The sequence below is a fragment of the Manacus vitellinus genome, unplaced genomic scaffold (genome assembly GCF_001715985.3).
Source record: "Manacus vitellinus isolate BGI_N305 unplaced genomic scaffold, ASM171598v3 scaffold_5_pilon, whole genome shotgun sequence".
Classification (NCBI taxonomy): Eukaryota; Metazoa; Chordata; class Aves; order Passeriformes; family Pipridae; genus Manacus; species Manacus vitellinus.
In genome coordinates this window covers 16,816,049-16,833,564 of record NW_021940682.1, presented here as the reverse complement: position 1 = coordinate 16,833,564, position 17,516 = coordinate 16,816,049, and the positions used below count along the sequence as shown (strand labels likewise).

Genomic DNA, 17,516 nt, shown 5'->3' with positions numbered 1-17,516 from the left:
TGGTGGGGGCGAGAAGAGGGAGGTCAGCGAGAGGCTGCTGAGGGTCTCCGAGGGCTCGCTGTTGTTGCCACCCCCCCGCAGGCTGCTGCCCGCCCCCTCCTCATCAGAGGGGTCCATGGAGTCATGGTGAGTGCAGCCGGGACTGGTGCTCCCACCGCTGCTGTGGCTGCGCTGATGACGACACATACTTCGCAGGTTGAAGAGCCCCCGGCCCCGCAGGCTCCGGCGGCGGGAGGCAGGGGAGAGGGGAGCTGCCAGGGGTCTTTGGCTGTCCGCAGCTGGCATGGGACACAGAGCCACCGGGAGATCCAGGGTGCACTGGGGAGAGTCGCTGAGGTTGAGGCTGTCCTCCAGCGTGGTCTGCAGGCTGCCTGCTGAGCTGCTGCTCCGGCTGTCCAGCGAGGTATCGCTCTCAGGCGGCTGGGGAGCAGGAATATGAAAACACAGTTCTCAGGAAGTAGATGGGCAGTGGGCAAGAGACTTTGCCTTATTTGTTTTAGGAGTACTTTGGGGTGTGAAAATAAACCACAAGAAAGGGGAAAAACTCCGATTCCCCTCTCACTCTCCTCTGCTGGGAGGGGCAGCTATAAACCACATAAGCAATGTTACAAAGCACCAGCCGTGTAGCTTGCTCAGGGGATTTCCTTCTGGGTAAGGAGGAGGAAAGGTCTCAATAGTTTGAACTGATTTCATTCTACTCCAGGATGGACCTAGCCCTCCCATGTGAAGTCCTCCACCAAAGGGAAGGGAAGCTGGGGAGTTGAGAGCTCTGCAGCCCCTGCCACTAGGCTCTCCCTGAGCACTGATGGTCCAGGGGGCAGTGGAGCAGAGGTTCCTCGTGGGTCCTCTCTCATGGCTTCCCTATAAACCTGCCATACAGGCTATGAACACATCAAAACTATCAGCCAGACAGGAATTAGGGGACTTCTGTACATTGAGCTCTGTTCATTAAAAAATCAGTGACATTTGGGGAGAGAAGAGAGTCCCCATGGTTCTTCTGACCAGCACTAATGGCAATGATGGTATTTAGGGCAGAAAGGTTGGTTCCCCTTCCAGCAGGAAGAGGAAACAGCCTTAATTTCCTTGTATCAGGTCTCAGCAAGTTAAGCTGCATTTCAGTTGTTTCTAGGAAATTGGTCTGCACTAAGAGATTATCACTGGGACACTGCACTGGGAATGATACATGTAGGATTGGAAGCAGTTTCCTGGGCCACAGTTATTCAACACAGTCTGCATCACATAATCAGAGGTTTACCAATTTCTCCTTTACAACAATTCAGTACTTTTGTCCCAGTGGTATGCCAGCTCCAGAGCTCCTCCTCTTTGTGTCTTAACTTATACCAAAAGTTTCAACACTGCAACAACTCAGTGGTCTCAGATGAAGGCTTAATTTATCCCTAGTGAATTTATACACATTTGTATTGAACCAACAGTGTCTGTCACATGTGGCTGGATACCATCTGATTTTATTTTTTAGTTTGTCTGGAATAGTGTCCCTGTTCATGGAGTACCCTCCAAGAACAGTAACAGGGATCTCTACTGGGCTTTCATCTCTGCCTCCTCTGCTCTTTAGAGACACTTGATCTTCCCCCAATGCTTTTATTTTTCTCTTTCATTAGTGAGAAATGGCTGCTTTTTCAGAAAGAGATAGCACCTTCCTGGGATGTGAGAGCTACGTGGGCAGGGGAAAACAGTGAGCTTAGGGACACAGTGTGCGGATGTGGTGCTAAGGGCTGTGGAGGATGTAGGTGGGGTGAAGCCTGTTCCAACCAAGAAGGTGTGTGATCTGGAGTCATGGTGCTAGGAGGACCCAAGGAGGCTGTGCAGCTGTCACCTCCCTGGCTCACACCGTGGCTGCTGTGCATGCAGGTCTCTGCAGCACACTCAGTGCCAGGGACTCAGGGGTGAGCTACAAAGTGATGTGATTTCATCTTTATGTGGGGCTCACTGCAGCTGTCAAACTATTTGTCTGTCCAAAGCAGCAGAACGTATGACTTGATGGGCTAAGAGCTGTACAACACCCCTTTGCTATACTACCCTCTCTTTTCCCCAACCCTCCTGCATTCTGCAGTCCACTGTGCCCCTCCAACAGATCCAGGTTACCCAGCCCATAATCACAGTCTTTCCTTTGCCCTCCTCCTCGTTCAGCCCTTTCTGTTTGGGTGTGATGTGAAAACTGAGTTCTCCTAGCAGAGGGAAGAAGGGTTCCTCACCTGATGAAGAAGCGAACAGTTCACACTCGGAGATCTCAGTGATGCCCATGAGCCTTGCAGAGAGATCTTAGGAAGGCTGTGTGGACTCGAGACCTTCTCAGGCCCTGTCTGGGTGGCAGACATGGCTGGGTGGAAAAATTCTGCTGGTACAGGTAACAGAGGGCAAGATGCACCTGGAGGGAAAGGGCTAGGAGGGACTGACAGAGCACCAAAGAAAGGGGAAGAGAACAGAAATAGAAGAAAAAAAGGTGTAAGAGCCCTCTGATTTGATTTGGTGCCTTTACTGCTGTTACACTGAGAGTCCTCAAGTCTAGTGTACAAAGGATATTCAGTGACACACACTACTGGCCAAGAAGTCTTAGTCTGGTGTTACGTGCCCATGACCATCTGCACAAAAACCTGCACCAGACCCACAAGACCTAACACAGCTCAGAGTCATAAAGTAACAGCCCAGCTTGCCCCTGCTGTTGCTCTCGAAAAGTATGTATCACTGCCATAGGATTTTCATCCCAGGTCCTGCAAGGGTTGAAGGGAGATAAATAAAGTGGTGCTTTGGGAACCTGGGGACCACAGGAGACCAGAGCATGCTCTAGAGTAGAACTGGAGCACTTCCACCAAGGACAGACGTGTTACATGTTCTCTGAAACTGTGCCTGGTGGCAGGGGACAGCAGTGTTTTTTTACTGTGCTGAGAAAGCACAATTCATCCAGCTGGCATGTCAAGGGAATCCGTCCCTTCTCTTTTCTGACTGTTCATGGGAACACTACTGTGAATGGGCATCAGCTCTTTTACAATACTTCACACAGTTATGTCTGAGGGAAGATACAAGATCTGGCAGCTAAAGAAGGAACTGCTCCTCACACCATTCCTGAAGACCAGCAAACTGAAAGGTAATTCTTGGTTAGTGTAATCCCATGTCACATTAACTCCATTCCTGGTATAGGGGAGGCAGGGGAAAGATAGAAGAGCTGAACCAACCCACACTTTCAGTAGACCTGGAGAATGATGAGAACTGTGCTCACCTTTGGTACTTTCATGCTTTAGCCAAGACTGGACTGAGTTTAAGGGAGTATTCTCCATTTCACACAGGTAACTGTCGGGGTTTGTAGAGCCATCCTCACTGGATATTGGGAGCAGGCATTCCCCAAGATTGTCTGCCCCACTGGAGTCAGGGCTGTCCTGGCCATCCTGCTGGAAAAAATTAGCGAGGGCAAAGCCTTGTGAAATTTAATGGCAGATGGTAGAACAGACTTGTCAAAACCTCAGAAAAAGCTGATTCTGATAATACCTTCAAGCTAGCTAAGAGATGCTCAGTTTTCCCGCCCAAATCCCCTAAATTTAGACTCATTCAGAGGAAGTTATTAACAGTAGTGAAGAGAACTTCCAAAAACATATATCCTTTTGTTCTCCTCAAATCCTTCTCCATGGTATGTCTCTATGGAGAAGCTCTTGAAAAATGACCAGAATTATATTCCTCAGCAGGGACACCTGGATGAATATAGTGCACTTGAAATGAGCAGGGGCATTAATACAGTGTACGGTGTAACATGCCCATGACCACCTGGGGCTGACCTTGATCTGCTTAGGACTCAGCTGAGAAGTGTTTCGATTGTCTGACTCATCTCCTAGAAGGATGGAAGAGGACTTGTCTGAGTTGAGAGATAATCCTTCCATTTCAGCCAGCTGGACCTGCAGGAAGGGAAAGGAGCTATCACAGGTCATGCCTGACACTCACATTTCAAGCAGTCACACTGTTTATGGTGGATAAGTGAGAGCCTGTAGACCCGAGATCAATTTTAGGTTATATTCCCTTGGATACATCAGGAACTGCCTAACCCAGACCTGGGCTGGGCAGGAGAATTCACTTTTTAAGGAAGGTCAAAAATATGATGATCTGCAAGCAGCCCACCACCAGTCCATGCTCCTCTAGTGCCAGAATTGGAAGAATGAGTCCTGAATCTGTCACAGCAATACAGTTGGCCCAAGGCCCTGCAAGTAAAGCCAGGCAGGCAGAGGGTTCCCTCAGGCCAATGACAAGGCAGCCTGATCTGCTGAGGGATGAGGAGTGAACCCCTCTCTCTGAAGGCACCACAGACAGCCCTGCTTAAACATGAAGGTGCTTTCATTCCAGGGATAGTCATGCCTCTTGCAGTTCATGCCAGTATCATGCGTTTCATATTCTCTTACCTTCATTACTGAAACCCTGTTTCCCTCCAGCTGTCCTAGGTCTTCCCTATCCCCTCCCCTCTAACCTACCCAAGACTTCACCTAACACCATCTCCCATTCTGCTCTTCATCCCTAAACTCACCCCTCCCGCCCACTCTTGCTTTCTGAAAGCAAGTCTGCATCTTTCTTATTGTTGTGCCTCTGCTCCAGACCCATGTCTGACCTTGCTTAATCTTTTGGCCTGCTTCATACCACATATACCCCCTCCCATCCTCTTTCCTCCAAGCTTTCAAATCCCCTCTGCCTGACAACTGTCTCACAAGGCCTGAAAAACAACTGCAGTTGCTTTGTCCCTCCTGTGCTTGGATTTCTGTCACTGGTCTCTAGAGTCCCATCAGTTCACACCAACAGCAGCTAACTCTTGAAAGCTGTATTCTGGGTTGTCTCAATGAGGACAGCTTGCTTCCTGGCTGTGTCTCTTTCTGGCCATGTGTTTGTGTTTGCAAGAGACAGGTACAGCTTTTATGCCATGACAGCAGGTGAAACATTTGGAGAGAAGACTCTTTTGAGCTGGAAGTTTAGCAGCTTGTGCCAATGCCAGAGAGTCGAAGAGGTCTCCATCTGAGGGATAATGCACTTTAAATAAACAAGATGGAAAACCAGAGTTGGATTTAGACAAAGGGCACAAATGACACCCTTATTTGAGATATCCCGACATAGGAACACGGTGCCGTTCCACCATGAAGAGAGCGCAAAACCAACAACTGCTGCTCAGAGCACCAACACACAGAGAGCCCACAGCGAACTTACATCAAGCACGCTACACAAACACCAGTCAGCAACTACTTGTGTAGAGAAACACAGTCTTCATTCAGTCCCACCTAATGTGTGCACTTATCTATCACTCGCCTAAGAGGTTGTTACACCGGAACAGCCTTACAGCTGTGCTTGTAGAGACACGAGCGTGAAACGTGGTAACATCTGTGACTACCTTCTCCATCCATAAAAAACCGATTTCAACAAAAGCCAGAATAGTCTGTTTGTCACTGCTTGAAAATTCTGGCCACCTGGGATCTACACAAAAAACATAATCAACAAAGTCTTAAATATATAAACTGCAGGTGTGGAAACACTAGTGCTCACTGACAAACTCCTAAAAGTAGTTAAATGCACTTGAGCCACCAATACATAAATGTCTGTCAACCATCCCAAGAATGGAAGGATAGCAATGACAAGAGAAGAGGTTAGCACCATGAAAAAAGGAGGTTTTGTTCTTATTGATTCCCTTACTGTAGAATATTTTAAAATCTGCTGACTAAAGATAAGGAACAAAAACGTTTTAAAAATTGCAGTGGGGGGAGAAGGGGCTGTTCACTAGATCACAATCCATGAAAACTGCCAAGAACATCAACTTGAGACACTGAACCATGTACATATATCCCTCAGAAAATAACTAGTTGCAGATATAACTTTAAAAACAGACCTGTGATTGCAAAAATTCTTAATTGTATAAATAATTGGTTTGAAAATAAAGTGTCAGGAGCATAACTGGGAAACGTGCTGAGCTCAATGCCACAAAAGGCTTAGCACATATTAATAAGTCTGAGCATATGTTTAAATGTTGTGTCCATCCACTGTGCTCAGCATCTTGGTTAATTAAATCACCAATGAAATCAGAGTGAACATTTCTGGCTAATAAGTGATTTTTGTCACAAGGGCAGAGTTAAGGGTGATATGGTGGACAGCAAGCATACTGGTTTTTTTGAATACATATGTATTGAAGAGGACTAGATAAAAACTATTTTTCCTATGTAACTTGCTGTCAATTGCTTTGAGACAGTACAGTTCTGTCTGTGTGTACAATACCTATTTGAATATGTTGATGTAGCAGGGTAAACTCTAATGACTATGTGCATTCCTGATGTTAGTTATATATCCATATAGTGATTTCCTGTTCAAATTTCCTCAGTGTTTTTTACTATGGAATATGAAGAGAAGGTCACAATCAATTATGACTTAAAATCCTGAGCTGTAGTTTTGATTCATATCATCAGACATAAAATATCTACATTTTATTACTGAAGTTATTCTTGCATATATAGATAATTTCTTCTTGAATCCATATTTTAGATGTATTTAAATGTCAATTTTGAAAAATAATTTATGGCTCTATAACAACCACTAGAAAATATGATATAAGAATCATTCTTCAGTTGTGATTATTATATCAAACGCTGCTGTGGCTGTGGGTTGCACTTGAAGATTTTGCTATCTAGTTTTTTTGATGGAAAGGTAAGAAAACGTGGTTGCCTTCATTCCTAAGTGGGATACGGAAGACTGGAAGGTTTTAAAATGTAGCAAAGTAGCTGCAAATGACTTAATTTTGGGGTAATCATTCTGGAATGCCTTAGGAGATCTCATTTGCTGAGAAAGCTGAGCACCAATTGCTGAACATAAGGACTTAAGTAAAGCAGTGGAAATTGCAGTTAATTGAAAACTAGTTATTTGGTTGCACTAATGAAGCATCCATTTGTGAGGTGTTGCAATAATAATAAACTACAGCAATGTTTGCATTTTGATACTTTCAAAGGGAAGCTATGGGGATGAGCAGATAGCTGAAAAACTGAGAAAAAATTAGAACATCAGAACTAGGCATCTGAAGCCAAACAAAATAATGCTTTCTTCAAACATGGATAGAGTAATTTGCCAATAAGAGCTCATTTCCCAAGTTTCGTTGTTTCTTTATAAGCGATAGCAAAATATCAAGTTAGTTATGGAGAAGGAGAAAATGAAGATTGCCACTGATGCACCAATTTACTGTTAGATAAGCCACACTACTGCTACAAGTCTGAGCACACAAAATGGGAGCACTTAAATCCAATAAAATTACTTCAGATATAAAATTAATTCTACTCCTCATCTAACTCCTCCCAGACTACTTTGTTCCTGAAGTTTCACAACATGAAAAGACTAATAGCTTAGGAAGCAGTTTTCCAAAGCATCTACCAACTTTAGAAGCTCAAGTCTAAGCCATTTGGTGTCCTGCTCTTAACAACAACCCATTTGTCAGCTAACAAACTTTCTCAGTGGGCCCATTTTTATTTAGTTTTTGCTCAAACTAATTAACCGGTTTTCACTACAAACCAATCCTTGCTCACAGAGGCTGACTCTACTCAACAAGGCATTTAAACTTGTGCTTAATTCATCGACCTCAACAGGGAATGAGCAAGCACGTGCTTAAGGAAAAAACACATGCTTAAATCTCCCACTGAATTGCTTCTGAGTGCTGTCATTGGGGTGAGATCCTTTGAGTCCTCCATACAAGATGAGCGTGAACCTAGCCTTTTCTTGCAGAATTGAACACAACAAGAGCTGCCAGGATGCCTTCATAATCATTTCTCCACAGGTCATTCAGTCCCTCCTGACCTGTAGCCGGTCACGTCTCACTTTTCCACCACCTCAAACATCCACCTGTGGCTGAACAGGGCAGGCCTGTACTAGAGGCAGTATCAGCACTTCACGACAAATAACAAACACAGGTCAACAAGGTCTACTGGCTACACAGTCTACAGTCAGGAGCACACATCAGATGACCTGTGGGCATGTGGGTGTGGGTGTGCAGGCCCTGGGGGGAGGGTCCCCTCACACATCCTCGTACGCAGGTTACCTCTTGCTTGTCATGGTTACACTTCTCGCACATGGCCGGCGAGGAGTAATGGTGGAAGACGGAGCCCGATAGGTTATCGATGATCATTAACTCCCCGTCGAAGGAGTCCTTAATAATTAAAGAGACACTGTCCAGCCATAAGTTCTCCTAGGGGACAAGAAAGGGGGGAGGACGGGAGAGATCATTTTAAGAATGTCGAGTTTTTTGCTTTAAAGTTTCATGTGAATTTGGGGCTGGGTTCTCCAGCCTGACTCATCTGGAGCAGCATCTTGTTCTGCAGGTACTTGCACAGGGTCACTGGGGGAACACTTGCTCCATAGGTTGTGTAAAGATGCCAGAGTTCAATGCAAAAAAAGAAAATAAAAAATGAGGGACAGTCTTCACTCACTTTCAGTGCATCACAGCACTGCTCACACCTCCCTTTCAGCTTTTCTAGAGTGCCTCACTCGATCTGCCATTTCCCCTGCACTCATCTCCTGAGCTCCCATCTCAAATTTGCTCCTGTCACACCTTTAGCTAATCTGCTCCATCCCTCCTCTGCTGGCCCTCAGGTTCCTGCACCATGATGACAATAAACAGGACACACTGCTGTCACAGCCTTGTCCCTACGTGATGCTACCAACTCAAAAGTCTACTGCTGAAAGCAAAACCTCTGCTCCTGAGGTGGAAGACACTGTCTGCTACTGCTAAGCCCTCAGTCATCTAGGCTGCCCGGCTTCTACCCACAGCTACTTGCTGCAGTTTGGTTAGTAAGCTCAAAGTTAGGTGTACTCACCTGGGCTGGAGAGTAACATCTCGTGCACAGATGTCCTTCAGGATCTGTTCTACCACCATCTCCTCCTGTTCCTGCTCCTTTTCCCTGTCCTGAATTTGGAGAGCCTGACTTGCGGGAGCACAGCCCATGAGCAATTTCCAGCTCAAGCTCAGCATCCATCTCTGCATCCTCCTGGGCCTCTTTGTTGCTGTCGTCGAGATGTTTCATGAGCACGGCTACCACCACATTGATGAGGACAAACTGGGCTGTGAGCACAAAGCTGACAAAGTATAGTGGGGAGATGAACTGCAGGTTGCTGAGGCAGCTCCGGTCATCGTGGCTGCAGTCACGCAAAGTATCCTTGAGGGGAAGTTGGGTTTGAGAGGGAACGATGGAAGGAAGGAAAAGCCGAAGTAAGAATAAAGTATTGGTTGCTCTTCCTGCCAAAAATCACTGATGCCAATGGAAGGAACAAGGAAAACACTTCTAGCATGCCATACCCATTGGGATAATGAGGTCCCCAAAGAACTTGGGACACTATCTGCGCACATGCTATCTGCTTCAGAGGGAAAACATCCAAAAGCATATGGAGCAAACACTTTCAGACCATCGCATGTTGCTGCCACTGTAGCCTCACGCATGTGAGCAAGACCAAAAACGAGCAGTCTGGTACTGTCTTCTCCCCTCCAGACTCAAAAACACCAAATGCAATCAAAAAACTTGCCTTTCTCTCTGTCCTCTGAAGGAAGTAAGTATTTATTTTGGATTTTCCTGGTACCTCTGCAGATGGGTACCATGTCTAACACACATGTCCTGTGCTGAGCTTTGATAACAGACCTTACTACAGTGAATATTTCCTCTTAGCCTGGACAGTCTTCTTGTTCCTCCCAAGGAAAATTGGCACTTTCTCAATCAGATGTCTCTAGGACTAGATGAGCCCAAGGTTTGAGTTACCACGTTGGGGAGAGAGACTCTAGACCAAGCAGGGTCTATCTATCAACCCAGCTTCTGTGTTCCTTCCCTTTGCTAGCCCAAGCAGTGCTGAACAGAGCACACATTAGAACTTCTCCTCCCCATAACTAGGAGATTATTGTCCCAAAGGCAGTTACCTTCATGATCCCATTCCAGTTGTCACCTGTGGACACCTGGAAAAGTGTGAGGAAGGCCATCCCGAAGTTCTCAAAGGTGGCGTGGCGGCTCATGCCCTCACAGGGGTTCTCATCATTGCATACTGAAAAAAAGGGGATTGTAGCACTCAGTGGAGGACACATTACCAGCCCTGAGATCAACAATACAAACTCATAGCCTGAAGACCTCAGGTAATGGCATCAGCACCTTGCCCAACAGTTGGCTGCTGGACATCAATACAAAAAAATGCCTGACGGCCCAGCCCTGAGATATCATGCAGTGTACTCTGTTTCTCAGGAGTATCCTCCGAATATGTCATTGAGCTGCCTTTCTCCTTGATCAATGTTCCATGGCAAGAGATGTAAATAAACTTTCCCTAACTTTTTCTTGTAATCTTAAAGGCAACATCAAGGCATACAGTGCAGGAAAAGCAAATGTTTAAGAATATAAGAGAAACTAGAGGCTGCTTTTATTTTGTTAGACTGTTAGGACTACAAAAATTTAGAGGAAATTCCTCTTATATCAATTATGCATAAGAGAGAATAAAGTCCATCAAATAATCCAGTCTCTTTATTGAAGAGTACTGATTTTGAGAAACCTTAACCAGCAGGTTTGTAGCTCCCACTGGAGCATGGTCTGCTTGAGACTTACCCAGTTTTCCAAAGAGCTCCACTCCTAGAGCAGCGTAGATGAAAAAGAGGAGCATGAAAAGAAGTCCAAGGTTTCCCACCTGAAAGCAAAGGGCATGGTCAGCCTATCCCAAAGCTTATTTCAGCTGTACAGGCAAGTGTTTCTGCCTTTCAGAGCCTGAAGAGAACAGCAGTGAATTCCCAGTGTACAAATGCAACCAAACAATTGTTCAACACTAGGGAAATCATCGGTCGTGGCTCCAGTTGCAGCTGGACCCTTTATCCAGTTGCCTTCATTCCAGCAGAAGTTCTGGCCAGAGCTGACTGAAGTGTGCAGTTTCTGGGACAGGTGGAGACAAGCACATTGGAGCAGGGGCACAGAAGGTGAAGCCAGTTTGGCTGGGTGAAGGACAAGCTGTGAGTCAGAGCGTGGAGACGTCCTGCAGTGCTACGTGCCCCACCAAACTGCCTAAATCCCTTGAAGTTACGATCATGTGAATAGTGCAAGAACAGTGTTACAAGGAGACAGGGACACAGGTACACCAGCACCAGCTACAAGTGGAGGTTACATCAAGGCTTGTGGGAGGAATAGGCAGGTGGGAAGGAAGAAGGGTAAAGACATATTTGTAAGATGTGTGTAGAGAAGGAGGAGAAGAGAGGGGACTATGAAGGAGTCAAGAGAGGAAGCAGAGCTACCTTTGCATCTCATGAATACTAGGACAAAGCCTGACTTCTAGACCTTCAGTGGCTGCTTTTGGGAAACATCCCCATGAGAGGATTGCTTCCTCATGGTGCAAAAATGCAGCAGCAATATGGGCACTGCCACCCAGTCCTCACTCTCCCAAATCACAGCTTGCCTCTGAATCTCCTCCCCACCCAGCACATGGGGCAGTCAGATTATATGTCAGGACCTGGAGTGGGTTTTGGAAGAAGCAGGTTGAACAGTAGCAGAAAATACTAGTAATGGTTAGCATAGTGTTGGTGGAACAAGAGAAGTCATGGAAAAATTAGGTACCTAACTGGCATACGGGTGTTTCTGAAGAACGGAACAGTTTCTGGTCTGAATGCATGTGGTCACTGGGCCTTTGTTAGAATCATCCACTTCAGGAGTCTAATTTAGTCATTGTAACTGCTGTGCCATCCAAATTCAGCAGAGAAATAAATGATTCAGCCCACCCACTCCCCCGAGCTGCCAGATTCTGGCTCCCTACATACTCAGTGAAAGAAATTATTTCTGATTACTAAAGTGGACACCATAGTTAATGCTGTGAACACATACCACTGGGTCTGTGTCTACAGGGCATTAAGAAAAAGAAGTTAATAAAACTTAGCTAAGGACTACATTTCCAAAGGGCTCTTTAAAATTAAAGCTCTATTCACTATTAAGAATTGCTGCAGTATAACAAAGACAGGAAGGGAGTTGAAACGGGACAACTGGAGATGCCTTGTATGACGTTAGCAAGCCAAAATCCCTGATATGAGTCTGTGCTCTACGAACAAAAACAGAAAGGTCAAGAAGAGGAAAAAGCACAAGGGAAAGGACAGCTTATTTTAAACTGCTTCTTTTGGCAAAACCAATAAATCTTGGAGAATAATATTACAGATAATGCAATTGTCCCCTAAAGATCCAGTGTATAAAATATGGAGACTAAATTTATTCTTTTAAGAGTGAAACTGGTGGATTTAAGCACTTTAAGTGTGGATTTTTACACAACCATGGAGTGATTTTTTATCCCTGTTACACAACTTCATTAAACAAAGCCAAACTGTTACAGGAGGAAGTAAAAGCCAGTCAATAGGAAGTATCATAGGCTTTGATGCTGGAGGGATTAAGTACTGCTTGTTATTACCTCCCAGGAAATACCTAGAGGCTAAACCTTCTGACATCTGCTTGTTTTGGGGCAGATATTAATGACCTCCAAAAGACCTGACCTACCAACTTGGTGAGCAAAGGAGATGTATGTAAACTGGAGAGAGAAAAGTCAGAATTTACAAAGTATGGAAGAATATGTTTGTGGCTAGGACCAGAAGCAGGGACTCATAGGTCCCAGCCATGCTCTTTACAAAAGACTTTACTCTCTGATGACTCAGTTTCTCCATCTACATGACAGGGATATGAATATTTCCTAGTCTCTTATTTATGCTCTATATTTTGGGGATAGAAGTTGAGTCTCATCATTTAGGTGCAAATATATTGCAGAGTCCTCTTACCAAGGGTTTATGGATACTATTTCATCCAGCTCTGTGTGCATCTGTGTGCATTTATCTGGGTTGCAGAATAAACATGCCACAGACATGCAGATGCTGGATCTGAAGACCTGCTCCATTCCAGACCCTTGCCTGAGAAAAATCATCTCTTGTGGCTCCTGGAATGGAAAAGAGCAAGGTGCAAAGAAGCTTCACTGAGTCAGCCTGGGGCAGCAGAGCCAGAACTAACAAATGTTACTGGTCCGAATCTGCCTGCTATAAGAACATCCTTAATCTCCTGTTCCTTTCATTGTCCAGTGTATCTCAGCCCACAACTATCCTGAATTATGATATTATATATCCTACATATGAATTATTGTTATTATTACTATTATTATTACTCAAAATTAATTACTGTTTAATAAAAAGCATGAGCGATCAGACAGAGCTCAAGATCCATAAAAGATGACAGAGTTCCCCTCTCACTTTTGTGCGATCAAGATTCCTCTTTTTCAGATTGACGTTTGTTGTCACCAACATCAGAAGTAAATTCCTTGGGTAACTACTCATGCTGTTTTCAGACTGAATCTCAGCTCATCATCACTCACCAGCACTGGCACATTAGCTGATAAATCGACTGACAAATGCCTGTGCATTTTGATATCATGCAATATAGTTGCCTTCTCAGGGCCTGCCAGGGGAATGGCCTGATGTATGATCAGTAGAGCCACTTGGTGCCACTACTTCTTGCATAACAATTCTCTCTTAACAATCCAAAGGGAAGGGGACCAGACTCCCTGGCTGCTCATCCATCATGGAGGATACTCACAGTGGGTTTGAAGCCTGTGTAAAGCACTGTGTCAGCATCTCATTCGGGAACAGCTGCCGCTCACAGCTCATGAAATCCTTCTGTCTAGCTGTCTTGCAGTAGACACTTAACTGCCGGCTGCGTGAGCCACAACAGAGCATGTCACTGCTTCTCATATATGAGAGGCTCAGAAACACAAAGGGACCCAGGAGGAGAAAAGAAGAAAAAGAAGGAAGGGGGAGGCACTTGCTAAGAAAAGAAGTGCTGAGAGCGTGAATGAAAGAGAAGGGGGAAAAAGGGGGCATATGCAGGGAAGGGTGAGAGGGCCAGTGATACGAAGACTTCCTTTCCTCCTGAAATGGCTGCCAGTCACTCTTCCCTGCTTGTGGAGAGGAGAGAAAGGAGCTGAGGACTAACTGCAGTTAGACACTAGCTAGACACGATGCGAAGAAATCTGCCCTTATCCAGGAGTCAAACCTTATTTCATTCACCCACTGGAGAACAAAGATGTGAGGTGAGCTGTACCCCCCTGAATGACATGAAAACTTGGACATAACCTTCAGGCAGTTGCCTGCACAACACAGTAGGCACTATCTTTGAGACTACACAAGAATCAGCCCTTCGGAAGAAAGGGACAGCAGAGGAGTCTTTTGGGAAGCTGGTCTGTTTTACCTGTGGCAGGGCTTGGACAACGGTATCCAGCAGCGCTCGCATTCCTGTGGCCATCTTCAGTAGCTTCAGGACTGTCACAACAAGCACAAGAGAAGTGTGGTTCAGACTAAGCTCAGAAAGTCTGTCCTTTGTGTGACTTATTAATGACAATAGCACAAGATAGATGTCCTGTCTCCCCTTGCCCTAGAAAAACTGGATTTTCCCCCTCATCCTCCTTTTCCCTTTTGACTGTACAACCCTAGTTGTTCCTTCTACTCCAGTCCACATCCTTTTTACTAAATACTCTGCTTCTACCACCCATGCTTATTGGACTTCTGGTTCACCCAGGCACTATAACCAAGTGCTCCTTTTCTCAGCAATGTGTACCCCAATTGTCCCTCTGCTTGGATTTCTCCTTCCATCAGTTTCTCTTCCTCCAGATACCACTGTTAATCCAGTTTAGCACACTTTGGCCACCACCAGGAAGATTCAGGCCCCTGCCTGTGCAAACTTCAACCTGCTTTGTGGCCTCTTCTTCACACACCGTTGCCATGCTTGCCCCATAAATAAGAAACAGAGAAAGTTCAGTTCTCACATGATCTGCCCACCCTCTTAGTCCTTCACCTCCAAGGGAGCCAGAAAGTCTTATCCTCTAGGCCGTCCTTCATCACATCCCAGAAGAATCCCTGCTGGGTTGTGACAAAGGACACCCTAGAGGTTCCTCCAGGGTTGGGGACAGGGTGAGCCCATGACTCTACAGCCACTGCTCAATGAGTCATGGCACCAAGTCCCACTCCATGGCCACATGTACCCTGCCTTCGGCCAGTGTCTCACCCCGGGCGATACGCAGCACCCTCATGATCCGGATGATAGTGGGGTTAATTGGGAGAGCAGCATTGATTTCAATCTCTTCCAGTGTGATGCCCATGACAGACAGCAGCACAATGGCCAGATCCAGCTGGTTCCACCTTAAGAAGAAAAATTGAAGACAATAAAGGAAGATAGAGTTTTTCCATTTCCCTGAAAAACAAAGTGAATTGTTTCCACTTCAACCTAAACATTTCTTTATGTATGAGTTCAAGGCCTCACTCTGAGTTGGCCTATATGGGTTTTTGCAGACAAACAGAGATTCACTTTGCACACAGCCTGAGCAGCCAGAGGCAAGCCAGCCTGATTTGGAAGCATGGAGCTGTGTTACTGTGGCGCTATGCATTGACTAATGGGCTCAGCTTTTTACAGCCTTACTACCTCAAATCGACTTTGTTATGTATGTTCTGCTTCAGAATGCTCACAGTTTGCCTCAAGGGCAGGAAAAAAAATGTCTCTCTCTAACCTCATCTCCTTTGCTTTCTAGCCTAACCAGCAGATGCCAACAAAGAGGCAATTTTTGGACAACTCTCACTATTGCCTAGGCATTGTAGCTCAGGCAGACTGAGGTGAGGTCCATGCTGTGCAGAACTGGGAGGCAGTCAGGGCACTCTGCCACCACCTCACACTCTAGATAGGGAATTGTCCTCAAAACCTCTACCCCAAACCCAGCTGTTCTACAGTCACGGTTGACAACCCCCTGCTCACCTGTCTTTGAAGAATCGTCGCAGACCAAATGCCACCAGCTTGAGGACTGCCTCAAACACAAAGACAGTGGTGAACAGGTAGTTGCAGTACTTGAGGGCGGTCTCCAGGGACTTCCAGCAGAAAAAGAGGGCAAAGAATTTAGGCAAAAGCAACATCAAGCACAAATCTCCTCTGCGCGGGGACTCTCCTAAGTGCCAGGTATTCATTGTGAGGTGGGGAAGCTACCCCATGCTTCCTACCTACTTGAATGTGGAGGCTGCCTACTAAGGGCAAGCACCAGCTGGCCTCTCTGCCCCATGTTCTTATCAGGATCCTTTCTCCTGTACTGTTCAGCATAATGGGGAGGAGGAGGCTATTGCAAGAAGAATCCACAAAATACCATCAGCCTTCTCTTCTGCCAGTAGCCTGTGCCACCTGGATGACACCTTGTTAGTGGCACTGGCATAGCTATCAACCAGGAGTGAAGAATAAAGGTTACTCTAATTGTGGATACAGGTCATCTCTGATGGGAGGAAACCCTGCTGTGCCTTGGTCTGGGGCCAGCATGTCACACCTCTGAGCTGATTGGCTTTTGGTTCTTTTACATGCTGCCCCTTCTCTACCACCAAGGACTAGTGTGAGCAGTGGGCGTTTTGTACTGGAAGGGTTTGAAGAGCTTTGATAACATTGTTTAACAAAGCCTGACAACAGGCTGGCATGGTTGGACCTGTGTTCCAGGGAAAGGAGCTGAGGAGTAAGGAAGAGGAGTGACTTGTTCAGGAACAAAGGCCTGATGCGAGGATGCCAACAGATAAAAGTTGAGGGTTCCTGTAGAGTAAAACTGGGCACTATCAAGGGCAAGATAAAAGCTGGGCAGTTGGGCAAGATAGGCAAGAAACAGAGGAGCCTGGTGGTAGATTTGAATGACAGACAGATTGAGTTGCTGCTCAAAGCCTGAGTTACCTTGGACAACCTGTTCAGACATCAGAGCTGCCAGCCTAAACCAAACTGAAATGCTACTGGGTAGATGTCATGATGAATGCTTTTTCTACATATGGAGGCAGAAGGCTCCTCTGATATGTGCAGCATACATTGTTTCCATCAAAGGTATCTAGAGTTTTGCCAGGAACACTGAGGTACATGGTCTTCCCCAGCCAAAGTGTAAAATTTATTTGGCCTCCAAGGTGCTGTATTGGGAATCATCCCCTGCAGCTGAGAGAGGCTCTACTCGGCACTTTGGCCCTGCAGCTTCTCTCACTAAAAAGAGGTGGCTTGGTAAAGACATCCCATCCCATGACGCACAACCAGCCACTCTAATTTTCTGAGCTCAGGTCATATGGCAGGGGAATTGGACTGATATTTGGAAATCTGATGCAAAGCCTGAAGCTCCCAGGACACTGCTGCTTCCACCACTCCTGTTAGGATCCAGAGGAACATAAAAAGCAGAGCAGGGAGCTAAATTTGGGTGACCCACAAATCCACTTACTAATATAAAGCACGGAGACTTAATTGCACCATGTTTTCTAGGGGCCTGACTCTTGCTTAGATGCCTTCTCTCTATTGATTTTAATGGCTAACAAGTGTCTGAGTAGGAACTATCTTTCTGGACACCTGTGAGACTCTTCACCCAGCTTCGCCTACTATATTAAATCTTACAAAATTTTAACAGTAGTTTTTAGAGACAGTCAAGTGTCCTACTTATGCTGGTGGGCAGTGGTCATCAGAGAGTTGTAGCAAAGTAACCTAATGTCTAGAGGC

At 45.8% G+C, this 17,516-nt stretch overlaps 1 protein-coding gene across 1 annotated transcript in view; it reads right to left on the bottom strand.

The window, feature by feature from the left end:
* The window catches only part of CACNA1I (calcium voltage-gated channel subunit alpha1 I), a gene marked incomplete at its 3' end in the record, with an annotated part of 84,701 nt that continues 67,185 nt past the window's right edge, over positions 1–17,516 (bottom strand). The window contains exons 25-35 of the mRNA XM_029963416.1: positions 15,780–15,889; positions 15,039–15,172; positions 14,226–14,296; positions 10,581–10,659; positions 9,911–10,032; positions 8,823–9,161; positions 8,048–8,194; positions 3,786–3,902; positions 3,236–3,401; positions 2,214–2,410; positions 1–420 (exon numbers count right to left, since the gene is read on the bottom strand). Of these exons, the coding sequence (XP_029819276.1) occupies positions 1–420; positions 2,214–2,410; positions 3,236–3,401; positions 3,786–3,902; positions 8,048–8,194; positions 8,823–9,161; positions 9,911–10,032; positions 10,581–10,659; positions 14,226–14,296; positions 15,039–15,172; positions 15,780–15,889 (1,902 nt within the window). The remainder of the gene's footprint in view (positions 421–2,213; positions 2,411–3,235; positions 3,402–3,785; positions 3,903–8,047; positions 8,195–8,822; positions 9,162–9,910; positions 10,033–10,580; positions 10,660–14,225; positions 14,297–15,038; positions 15,173–15,779; positions 15,890–17,516) is intronic.